At 42.4% G+C, this 13,372-nt stretch overlaps 1 protein-coding gene across 3 annotated transcripts in view; it reads right to left on the minus strand.

Annotated features, from left to right (window-relative positions):
* Positions 1 to 13,372, minus strand: part of txndc16 (thioredoxin domain containing 16) — a 115,301-nt gene that overhangs the window by 53,342 nt on the left and 48,587 nt on the right. For all 3 annotated transcript variants that reach the window (XM_072568716.1, XM_072568714.1, XM_072568715.1), the window contains exon 13: positions 4,195 to 4,254. In XM_072568716.1, coding sequence (XP_072424817.1) covers positions 4,195 to 4,254 — 60 coding nt within the window. The remainder of the gene's footprint in view (positions 1 to 4,194; positions 4,255 to 13,372) is intronic.

The following is a 13,372-nucleotide window of genomic DNA, read 5'->3' on the forward strand; positions in this document are numbered from 1 at the left end:
TGAGCAGTTTTGGGCCCCATATCTCAGGTAGTGTGATCTGGAGGAGATTGTAAGAATGATCCTGGGGATGAAGGGTTTGTTATATGAGGAGCGATTGAAACGTTTGGGTCTGTACTCAGTGGGGTTTATAAGTGTGAGTGGAGATCTCATTGAAACCTACAGAATATTGTGATGAGAAGATTTGTAGCTCAGGTTGAGGTTTTGGATGTAGGTTTGCTCGCTGAGCTGAAAGGATCATTTCCAGACGTTTCGTTACCTTGCTAGGTAACATCTTCAGTGGACCTCATGCGAAGCAATGCTGAAAATTCCTACTTTCTATTTATATGTTTGGGTTTCTTTGGGTTGGTGATGTCATTTCCTGTGGTGAAGTCACTTCCTGTTCCTTTTCTCAGGGGGTGGTAGATGGGGTCTAATTCGATGTGTTTGTTGAAAGAGTTCTGGTTGGAATGCCATGCTTCTAGGAATTCTCGTGCGTGTCTTTGTTTGGTTTGTCCTAGGATGGATGTGTTGTCCCAGTCGAAGTGGTGTCCTTCCTCATCCGTTTGTGAGGATACTAGTGAGAGAGGGTCATGTCTTTTTGTGGCTAGTTGATGTTCATTGTGCATATTGTGATGCCTGGTCAGAATGGATGTGGAGAAGATGGTTCCACTAGTAGGAGAGACTAGCACCCAAGGGCACAGCCTCAGAGTGAAGAGATGACCCTGGCACATATTAAAATAATATTCCAGCCCTTATTATTTAAGCTAACTCACGTTGCTTACTTTTTTTTAAAGCAAACACCTTTATAACCTTGTTATAATCTAGCTTTGCAATTTCAGCACTTTGCTAATTAAACTTAATTTTATAATATGAATGCTGTCACAACACTACACTGAGGTCACTACGAATAATTCTGTATAGTAGCAAATATCTTATGTGCCCTCTTAAACACGTTTTGTGCAAGTAAGCAATCACTTACAATGTTTACAAATATTTTGGCCTTTCTGTCTCAACTGCTGTAAGACTGTCATGCCACTATTTAGTCAGGGGAGGGGAAAAGTCAAAATTAGAAAGGTGAAAACACAATGGTTTCATGTTCAAACTATTTATACCCAACAATGGATGATGGTAGTCTCAGCCATTCCACAACCTATATGGTTACTCTTCATATAATCATTTTTGACTGTCCTTCCATAGGAGAAAGGGAGGACCGCAGATGCTGGAATCAGAGTGGAAAAGTGTGGTTCTGGAAAAGCACAGCAGGTCAGGCAGCATCCAAACAGCAGGAGAATCGATGTTTCAGGAATAAGTCCTTCATCAGGAATGTCAGGGAAATAGCTGGCATGGACATAAAAAGGAGGATGGGAGTGGGGTTGGAGGAAAGGTAGCTGGGAAGGCAATAGGTAGATGCAGGTGAGGGTGAACGTGATAGGTTGGTGGGGAGGGTGGAGCAGATAGATGGGAAGCAAGATGGACAGGTAAGGCAGGTCAAGAGGATGGTGCCGGGTTGGAGGGTTGAATCTGGGATGAGGTGGGGGGAGGGGAGATGAGGAAACAGGTGAAGTCGATGTTGATGCCGTGTGATTGAAGGGTCCCATGATGGAAGATATGGTTTTCTTCCTCCAATCCTGGGCCCCCTCCACCCATGGCTTGCATTTGGCGGTGGAGGGGGCCCAGAACTTGCATGTCCTTGGCAGAGTAGGAGGGGGAGTTGAAGTGGTCGGCCACAGGGTGGTGGGGTTGTTTGGTGCTTGTGTCCCAGAGATGTTCTCTGAAACATTTCCATGAGTTGGCATCCTGTCTCCCCAATGTTGAGGAGACTAGAGCAAGAGCAACGGACACAGTAGATGAAGTGCATGGATGTGCAGGAAAATCTCTTGGGAGCCTTGGATGGAGGTGAGGGGGGAGGTTTGGGCACACAGTTTACATCTCTTGCGGTGGCAAGGGAAGGTGCCAGGTGTGGAGGGTGGATTGGTAGGGGTGTGGACCTGACGAGGGAGACATGGAGGGAACGGTCTCTGTGGGAAGGGAAATATATCTCTGGTGTTGGGGTCTGATTGTAGGTGGCCGAAATGATGGAGGACAATGAGCTGTATCCAGAGATTATTGGGGTGGAAGGTCAGGACCGGGGGGTTCTGCCCTTGTCGCAGTTGGAGGGGTGGGGGGGGGGGTTCAAGGGCGGAGCTGCGGGAAGTGGAGGAGATGCGCTAGAAGACATTGTTGACCATGTGGGTGGGGAAATTGCAGTCCTTGAAATAGGAGGCCATTTGGGATGTTCTGGAGTGGAATTGCTCCTCCTGGTGGAGGAATAGGGAGTAAGTGATAGCATTTTTATAGGAGCGGAGGAGGAGGAGGTGTAAGTAGGAGAAAGTGAGGACTGCAGATGCTGGAGATCAGAGCTTAAAAACGTGCTGCTAGAAAAGTGCAGCTGGTCAGGCAGCATCAAAGGAACAGGAGAATCGACGTTTCGGACATAAGCCCTTCTTCAGGAATGAGGAGGTGTAGTCCAGGTAGCTGTGGGAGTCGGTGGATTTGAAATAGATGTCCATGTTGAGTCATTCGCTAGAGATTGAAACGGAGAGGTCCAGGAGGGGAAGAGATTATGGTAGTCTCAGACATTCCACTGCTAAATCCAAACCACCTGATGATTGGGCGAAGAAAGCCTAATCTTCTGCCTTTGGACCCTTCAACCACACAGCATCAACATTGTCTTCACTAGTTTCCAAATATCCCCTTCCCCCACCTCATCCCAGATCCAACCCTCCAATTAGCACCCCCTCATGATCTGTCCTACCTGTCCAATGTCCTTCCCACCTATCCGCTTCACCCTTCCCACCAACCTATCACAAATAACTCCCACCTGCATCTACCTATCACCTTCCCAGCTACCTTCTCCCCAGCTCCAGCCCCACCCCCACCTTCCTATTTATCTCTCAGCCTCCTTCCCCCCCCCACATTCCTGATGAAAGGCTTATTCCCAAAAGGTTGACTCTCCAATTCCTTGGATACTGACTGACCTGCTGTGCTTTTCCAACGCCAGACTCTTCGACTCTGTCTTTCCATAGGGTGACCAATTTGCCTACTCTACAATGAATCAGTTCAAATGAAGGGACTAAAAATGCAGGGTTAAATAACAATATGTGAGGGAGTAGAATTAACCAAATTGCAGGGATCCCAAAGATCTGCTTTGCCAGTCAATCATGGCAGATGTTTCTCAACCCCATTCTCCTGCCTTCTCCCCATTACTCTTGATCCCTTACTAAATAAGAGCCTATCTATCTCTGTTTTAATTAAACTCAATGACAGCCTCAGCACCCTCTGGCTGAAGAAATTCCTCCTTCTCCCAGTTTGAAAGGATAGTTCTTCACTCAGAGGCTGTGGCCTCATGTCCGAGTCTCACCTACTAGTGGAAACACCTTTTCCACGTCCATTCTACCCAGGCCTCTCAATGAGTTTCAATGAGCTCCCCGCTCATCCTTCTAAATCCTCATACAACCAAGAGTCCTCAACCACTCCTCGCGTGACAAGCCCTTTATCCCTGGATCATTCGTGTAAACCTCCTGTGGACTCCTTCCAAAGCCAGAACATCTGTCCTTAGATAGAGGGCCCAAAACTGCTCACAATAATTCAAAAGTAGTCTGACCAGAGTCTTATACAGCTTCAGCAGTACATCCCTGCTCTAGTATTTGAGTCCTCTCTAAATAAACGCTAACATTACATTTGCCTTCCTCACTGCTAACTGAACCTGCATGTTAATGTTAAAAGAATCCTGAACTAGTAATCCTGTTCTTCTGTGCATCAAATTTCCAAATCCTTTCCCCATTTAGCCTCTATTCTTCCTCCAATGTGCATAATCTCGCACATTTCCACATTGCATTCCATTTGCCACACTGCTTTGCACACTTTACCCTGTCCCGGTCCTTCTTCAGCCACTCCATCTCCTCTACACTATCTGTCCCTTCATAGCACTGACCATAGTTACCATTCTATGATTCAATACTGTTCTATGTCTCATCAGCACAACAGAACTAAACTGAGCAGCAAGAAGAACGGCAAGGGGCAGTTAGCTACAATGCAAATGTTTTGAAATTAACAGAATGATTGGAACCTTAAAATTAGCACAAGTAACACAGATTGAGGATTCCATACAAGACATGCACAACAGACAGCTGCTGAAATTAAATATCAAGGGAAGGTAATTATGTCACAAATTACCTGCAAGTCTGGTAGATACTTCTGCATAGGACTGCAAAAATGCCATGGAAACAGCATCCCCTAAAAGATCAATAATTAAAAATATTAACCCTGCAAAATGTCTTATGCCAGCCTACCATACATATTTAAAAAGGTACTACAAGTCATCTCACATAAACTCCTTATTTTTCTAGTAAATTTTCCAATCAAATCATCTTCTATTGAATCAACCAAGCATGCTGCAGAGATACCTGAGGAACCACAAAGGAATAAAGACCTTGACAGGATTTGTGTATTGGCCTCCTTACAGTAGTCAGGATGTGGGGAAGAAAATAGATCAGGAGATAGAAAAAGCGTGCAAAGAAACAATAATCATGCAGGATTTCAAAATGCAGGTATATTGGGAAAATCAGGTTGGTAATGAATCTCAAGAAAAGAAATTCTTGAAAGGAAAAAAGAAAAAAAATGTCTATGAGATTTTTTTTGGAGCAACCTGTGATAAAGCCCATAAGTGTAATGAGGTAATGTGTAACATGTAACCAGATGTAACAATTGAGTAAAGGTAATGACAAAGACATGAGGAAGGAGCTGGCCAGAGTTGATTGGAAGGGGAGCTTAATTGGGAATACGATGGAGCAGCAATGGCAGGCGTTTCTGGCGTAATTTAGGAGAAGAAACGCACAAAGGAGGACGAGGCAGTGACGGCTGATGAGGGAAATCGAGGACCAGCATAAAAGCAAAAGGAAAAGCACATAATATGGTGAAGATTCCACTGGCTGCTAATAGCTTCACTGAAATTGCACCATTACTTGACATTAATGATAATTCTCATAACTAACAGTAATATAATAATTCATATTTAACTTGTAATAATAAATATGCCTGGTTAGTGCATCTGTAACCAGTAATTACATAATTCACTGCAAATCACCATGAAACCAAGCCTAAAACTCTAGGGTCAAGGTTCCGTTCCCCTACAAAATCAAAGCCATTGAAAATGGTTCTGAGTTACTTTTGGATTATTATTCATAAAGAAACAGGAAATAATAGTCAAGTGAAATGAGATCCAGCTTACCACCTCCACTGTTGCACTGTCCTGAGTTGTCGAGCAATAATTTATCAGTCCACCAGCCTTATGGGAAGTGGTAGCAAAATAGTAATGTCATTGGTTTGATAATAACTCCTCACCCAGCTTTCTCAACTGTAACAATTATGAAATAGTTTGATTTTTGCTTCCCTAAACTATTCTTTATAGCTAATGCAGTGCTAAGAAGATGGCGCAAAAGAAGTTTCTCTGACTGGGGATATGGTAGCTAAATTGCCATTGGTCTAATCAATATAAGAACTCATGACGATCAGCTTGATGTATCACACTCCCATTGGGAAAGCCCTAGTAGAGCCCTATTTTCCTGCACCAAAACAGTTTTTGCCATCCCTTTATTTGGAGGATTATGGTATCTGAATTTTAATCAGCCTAATCAATTCAGAACATCATGATGATTATTTTGATGTATCACACTCCACGTCAGGAAGCTGCAGTGAGCTCTCACACACAGCTAACTCGTTCATTTATACTAGATAAAGCAAGTCTCAGTAATGGAGCCAAGAAATTATTATCAGTTGTCATAAAAACCCATCTGGCTCATTAAAGTTCTATAGGGAAGGAAATGTGCCATCCTCACCTGATCCGCCCCCATGTGAGTCTATCACTGCAGCGTGTGGTTGATTCTAACCTGACCTCTGAAATGGCCTCATGACCAGTGTTCAAGGACAGTTAGGGATAGGGAACAAATGCTGATCTTACAAATGATGCAAATAAACTCCAGCCTTTGAATCTAGAAATATGATTGTTTTTAACTTCTGGAAACCAGAAGGCATAACTGGCTGGCCTATGTAAGACCTCCAAGATTTAAATAGATTTTACATTGAATTAAATGAAGAACAACCAAACCAATTAATGCCAGACAGCAAGAAAAAAAGAGAGGCATCATCATTTGCAAACAAAATGACAATCCAAATGGAATTAACACCCAACTAAAACATACCAATGGAGAGGTAATTTCTCCACTAATAACTGGGAGATAAGGGTCTATGGCAGTAAAAAATACAAACAAAATTTTTCAGTGCACACCTCAAACTAAAGTCAAATCATCAGATCCAACAAAGTGAATTTCAGAACAGGCACTTGGTGAACCTGTTGACAATTTCTTACCAGGATTGAAAAAATACAGCTGGATGATGTGAGGTTAAGGATGCAAATGAAATTCTGCTAGTTCTGAAATTCTGAGGTACGAAAATATTTGTTTGGAGAAGGACGAGTTCTCAATGTATCATGTTGTGGACATCATCAGAGACAATGAAGCCATTAGCAGACAGATGAAGATGCTGGCTACCCAAATGGCTTGCCAACAGTTAAGTCAAGAAAAAGGCTCAAAGGTTGAAGCTGTGAATTAGTAAGAAAAGAAGGCAACCAGAAAGAAAGGTCACCAAGAGTTGTGATGAGATCACAGATGAAAATGACCAGTATATGGACTGCACTGCTGACCTTGTGGAAACCTTCAGAAGAAATACGCAGAACAAGGAAAGAAGATAGTAAAAATGTTACGAATGACTGAACATGGGATGAATGGGGAAAAAAAAACAAAACATTTATATCTTACATCATGATTGTTTGAAGATACAACAGGATAGGAACTTTGCAACCAAATGAAATGTCCAGACGCAACAGCTCTCATAGAAAAGCAGTTCACAAACATTCAGATTAGTAAGAGAATGAGAACTAAGCTCCCAGCCATAAATCTGGAGCTTATGATCAATACTAGAACACAGAGTAATATTATCCCAAGCAGACTAAAGCAGAGGACCTTGCCTGAAAATTTGAATGAAGATGATTACTCAAGGAAAGATGCTGTGAGATTGAGCAAAGTCATGCTCAGGCCATATAGGGGAAGTAGATGCAAGAAAAAGAAAAACTCAAATCAGAAGGGCACACAAAGAATACACAGTTGACATATATTTCTCTGTAACTGAAACAGATAACCCTAAAGTATTGGGATTGAACATTTGTGAAAAGCTAAAACTTGACTCAGCAGACCATGAGGTGAAAAAGGTGACAATAAGGATTGAAAGTAGTAAATTCAACGAAAGGTATTCCTGAATCAGAAGCAAGAATGTCTGGTACAATTGTCTGAAGAAATGTATGAACATCTTCTGGGATCAAGTTAAAAATCACACAACACCAGGTTGTAGTCCAACAGGTTTATTTGGAAATACAAGCTTTCGGAGCGCCGCTCCTTTGTCAAGTAGCTAGTGGGATGGCTACCTGGCGAAGGAGCAGCGTTCTGAAAGCTAGTACTTGCAAATACACCTGTTGGACTAAAACATGGTGTTGTGTGATTTTTAACTTTGTCCACCCTAATCCAACACTGACACTCCAAAGAAAAAGAAAGAAGCATATGTCAGGTGTAGACAGGATAGATCAAGTGAATCCTTACAAGAGTATAAAGGCAGTAGCGGTCTACTTAAGAGGGAAATCAGGAGGGCAAAAAGGGGACATAAGATAGCTTTGGCAAATAGAATTAAGGAGAATCTAAAGGGTTTTTACAAATACATTAAAGACAAAAGAGTAACTAGGGAGACAATAGGGCCCCTCAAAGATCAGCAAGGTGGCCTTTGTGTGGAGCTGCAGGAGATACTAAATGAGTATTTTGCATCAGTGTTTACTGTGGATATAGAATGTGGGGAAATAGATGGTGATATCTTGAAAAATGTCCATTTAACTGAGGAGGAAGTGCTGGATGTCTGAAACGCATAAAGGTGGATACATCCCAGGACCTGATCAGGTATACCCGAGAACTCTGTGGGAAGCTAGAGAAGTGATTGCTGGGCCCTTTGCAGAGATATTTGTATCATTGGTAGTAACAGGTGAGGTGCCGGAAGACTGGAGGTTGGCAAACATGGTGCCACTGTTTAAGAAGGGTGGGAAAGACAAGCCAAGGAACTATACACCAGTGAGCCTGACGTTGGTGGTGGAGAGAATCCTGAGAGACAGGATGTACATGTATTTGGAAAGGCAAGGACTGATTAGGTATAGTCAACATGACTTTGTGGGTGGGAAATCATGTCTCACAAACTTGATTGAATATTTTGAAGAAGTAACATAGAGGATTGATGAGGGCAGAGCGGTGGATGTGATTTATGTGGACTTCAGTAAGGTGGTTGACAAGGTTCCCCATGGGAGACTGATTAGCAAGGTTAGATCTCATGGAATAAAGGGAGAACTAGCTATTTGGATACAGAACTGGCTCAAAGGTAGAAGACAGAGGGTGGTGGTGAAGGGTTGCTTTTCAGACTGGAGACCTGTCACTAGCAGAGTGCCACAAGAGTTAGTGCTGGATCCACGAGATTTTCGTCATTTATATAAAGGTTTTGGATGTGAGCATGAGTTATAGTTAGTAAGTTTGCAGATGACACCAAAATTGCAGGTGTAGTGGACAGCAAAGAAGGTTACCTTAGATTACAACAGGATCGTGATCAGATGGGCCAATGAGCTGAGAAGTGGCAGATGGAGTTTAAGTTAGATAAATCTGTATTTTGGGAAAGCAAATCTTAGCAGGACTTATACACTTAACGTTAAGGTCCTAAGGAGTGTTGCTGAACAAAGAGACCTTGGAGTGCAGGTTCATAGCTCCTCGAAAGTGGAGTCACAAGTAGGTAGGATAGTGAAGGTGTTTGGTATGCTTTCTTTTATTAGTCAGAGTATTGAGTACAGGAGCTGGGAGGTCATGTTGTGGCTGTACAGGACATTGGTTAGGCCACTTTTGGAATATTGCGTGCATTTCTGGTTTCTTTCCTATTGGAAAGATGTTGTGAAACTTGAAAGGGTTGAGAAAAGATTTACAAAGATGTTGCCAGGGTTGGAGGATTTGAGCGACAGGGAGAGTTGAATATGCTGGGGCTGTTTTCCCTGGAGCGTCGGATGCTGAGGGATGACCTTACAGAGGTTTACAAAATCATGAGGGGCATGGATAAGGTAAATAGACAAGGTCTTTTCCCTGGGGTGGGGGAATCTAGAACTAGAGGACAAAGGTTTAGGGTGAAAGGGGAATGATATAAAAGAGACCTAAGGGACAACTTCTTCATGCAAAGGGTGGTATGTGTATGGAATGAGCTGCCAGATGATGTGGTGGAGGCTGGTACAATTGCAACATTTAAAAAGGCATCTGGATGGGTATATGAATAGGAAGGATTTGGAGAGAAATGGGCCAGATGCTGGCAGGTGGGACTAGATTGGGTTGGGATATCTGGTCGGCATGGACGAGTTGGACCGAAGGGTCTGTTTCCATGATGTACATCTCCAAGATTATTACTCTACGTTAGCAGTAGTGTATAGAAGGTCCACAGTCCATTCCAGGAAGATGCCAGGAAATTCCAGGAAGCATGGGAAACACAAATGACAATACAACTGCATGTGATTGCTTGTGGCACAATTGTATTGTCCCTATCTTTGAGCCAGAAAGCTCAGGTTCCCCTGCCATGGAGGTGCATCATAATCAAACATGTTGATAAAACAAAATTGCACATCAGAAAGAAGCAAAAGTGGTGACATTGAAACCTTATATGTCTTCAATTACAATTATACGCACATATTTAGAAACAAGCCAGTGTCTATCAAAATAACTGCTGATTCACTTTGTTTGGTTTCAACATTGGTTGTTAAGTCATTATTTATTTTGTATTTTGTCACTATTTACACTCAAATTCCAATTATGCAAAACCTTGTTTACATTACATGAGGTCTGCCTGCCTGCAAACCTAAGCATGCTACCAAAGATGTCTGCACAAGCTTAATAACGTGCACAGAGCATTCTGCAAACAAAACATTCAAGAGGACAAGAATCCTGACTTTCAATGTTTAAATCAAGACATTATTAAAATGTGCCGAGGAAGATCAATCTGGACTCTTATTCCGTGCCATTTCAAAATGAAGCACTAAGACAAGACAAGACTCACTTCTCTTCACTTGGCTATCACTTGACTCCAGACTTTGACTGTAATTTTTCATATTTATGTGAAGCAGAAAGCACATTAACACTTGTAATGAAACTTACGTGAAGCAGTCAAAAATTCCCAAACAATGCAATAAACATTCAATCCCTCCACCAACGCTGCACTGTGTCAACATATCAACAAAATGCAGTGGTGCAAATCACTAAGGTCTATCCACAGCACTTTTCAAACCTCTGACCTCTACTACTGAGAAGAGCAAGACCAGGTGCATGAGAAAACCCCCATATGAGCATTTCTATCAATGTCACTCATCATTCTGACTTGCAAATATATTGCTACTCTTTCACTGTTGCTGGGTCAGTATCCTGGAACTCCCTATCTTATTGCACTTTGTAATACCTACACCATAGAGGCTGCAACAGTTAAGAAGGCAACTCTTGACCTTGAATTTATTGTTCATAATATGGATATGAATCAATATTTTCTAATGAAATACAAAATCTGGAAATTGAGCGATACAGGCTACGTCATGCATCTGGCTCTGCTCTCCAAATCAAAGCTCACCAGTCGTCTCTGGCTGACTGAAGCAGATGATACTCAGGATGATGGCATTTTGGTCACGTTATTTGATTCATAAACCAGACACCCACCTCACAGAAGGGTTTAAAATGCCACCAAGTCAGCCGGTGGAAATGAAATACAATTAATTAATAAATCTGGAATTATAAACTAGTCTAAGAATTACTGATCCTGAAACAATTGGACTATCATAAAATTCCATCTGGTTCATGGATGCCCTCCAGGACAGGAAACCTGCTATCTAAACCGAGTTTGGCCCATACTTGGTGGCCCATTTTATTCCCTTAATAAGCATTCATTCAGGACCAGCACTCTGAATTCAACAGTCAAAATGTTATGCTGCAGCTCTGTCGAGCCCTGGTTAGACCATAGTGTGTCCAGTTCTGGTCGCCTCATTATAGGAAGGATGTGGATGCTTTAGAGAAGGTGCAGAGATTTATCAGGACGCTTCCTGGATTGGAGGGCATGTCTTGTGAAGAGAGGTTGAAGGAGCTAGGGCTTTCTCACTGAAGCAAAGGATGAGAGGTGACTTGATAGAGGCGTACAAGATGACAAGAGGCATAGATACAGTGAACAGTCAGAGGCTTTTTCCGAGGACAGAAATGGCTACCACAAGGGACCATAATTTTTAGGTGACTTAGGGGAGATGTCCGAGGTAGGTTCTTTACACAGAGAGTGGTAGGTACGTAGAATGCACTGCCAGTGGTGGTGGTAGAGTCATATACATTAGGAACATTTAAGCGACCCTTGGATAGGCACGTGGATGATAGTAAAATGAAGGCTATTTAGGTTAGTTTGATCTTGGAGTCGGATAAAAGGTTGACACAACCTCAAGGGCTGTGCTTCAATGTTCTATGTTCTAACACCATCAGCCTTCTCAGGTGGACACAAGAATCTCCATTTTGAAGAGATGGAGAGATTCTGTTGTGTTTCTATTTGACTTTCTGTTTATGTTACAAAACGAGTGCTTTCTCCAGTGTTCTGGCTGATACATATCCTTTAAACTACGTCGCTAAAAGACGTCATTACTTCACAGCCAATGGTATGACCTTGTCTATTCAAATTGGTTCTCACAGTTGCACATCACAACAGCGAGTACACTTCTAAAGTACTTCAGTGGCCGTAAACTGCTTTGAGTCACAACATAACTACAAAATTATAAGCTAGTTCAAATTCTTCCTTTACCCCACAACAGTGAACCCAAAATGTTCAGGGCTCCAGAGTTACTATTCTCGAAATGTGTATCCTTTTCATGATTGGGACTTCCTATGAAACTTTATTGAGATTATGCCTGTGTCCATAGGAGACCAGCATCATACAATTGGCTCTAGGTGTAAAATCAGAAACGTGCTCTTTCCTATGAGCATCACTGTTCATAGTATTGCACCACATTATGACCAAACAGGATAAGCCATCCTGTTATGCGACGTTCAAAGTTTTTTGAGGACTTGAGGATTTAAGAAGCAGGGCAAAAGTGAGAACTGCAAATGCTGGAGATTAGAGTAGAGTGTGCTGCTGGAAAAGCACAGCAGGTCAGGCAGCATCCGAGGAGCAGAAGAATCAACGTTTCGGGCAAATGCCCTTCATCAGCTGGATATTGCTTTGTAACAGGAGACACTCTTGGATGACAAGGAGCATCTGAAATTACAGCAGAATGGCTTTGACCGAGTTTATTTTTCATCATTTAATGCCAGAAGTAGGGGAGTGGCTATATTGGTCAGGAAGAATCTTCCATTTAAATTGTGAGTGTGTGTTAAAGACACACATGGGAGGTTTGTAATTCTTAAAGCCTTGAGTAATGGGGAATAATGTAGTGTTTTAAATGTTTATTGCCTTCCAGCTCATCCCCTTAAACTTTTGGTAGATGCATTTTCTAAACTGATAAGTCTCGAGTTCCGGCACATCGTTATAGGGGGAGATTCTAACTGTCTCATGGATCTCAGAGTAGACAGGTTGCCCAAAGGTCCCTCGATGCCCTCTGTACAAACTAAACAGTTAATGGGTCTGTGTGGGGAGTTAGGGTTAGTGGATGTCTGGAGGCGTCTCCACTCTACAGGCAGGGATTTTATGTTTTTCTCCAATCCGCACAGATGTTACACCAGGATTGGTCTTTTTCTGGCCCCTGCAGCAACTCTGGATTTAATGGCATCTTGTACAATTGGTAATATTACCATCTCTGCTCATGCTCCAATGTACCTTATGGTTACGATTAAGGACATTACAATGGGTTCGAGGCACTGGTGAATGGATCCCTTTATCCTCAAGGATAATAAGTTTGTGGAGTATTTCTCTAGGGAATTTCAGGCGTTCCTAGACATCAACTTAGGCTCGGTTGGTAGTTCATCCATCCTTTGGGAAACTGCCAAAGCCTATGCCAGGGGTTAATTATTTCCTATTCTGCCAGCAGGAAGAGACAGAAGGGTGAGCAGCAATGTCTCCTTGAAGCACGGTTGAAGGCAGCCAAGAAGGCTTACTTTGACAGAGCTGAAAAATGTGTTGCTGGAAAAGCGCAGCAGGTCAGGCAGCATCTAAGGAGCAGGAGAATCGACGTTTCTGGCATATTTTCAATATTTTCAGGAAGAAGGACTTATGCGCTTTTCCAGCAACACAT

The sequence above is a fragment of the Chiloscyllium punctatum genome, chromosome 4 (assembly GCF_047496795.1).
Source record: "Chiloscyllium punctatum isolate Juve2018m chromosome 4, sChiPun1.3, whole genome shotgun sequence".
In the NCBI taxonomy this organism is placed as follows: Eukaryota; Metazoa; Chordata; class Chondrichthyes; order Orectolobiformes; family Hemiscylliidae; genus Chiloscyllium; species Chiloscyllium punctatum.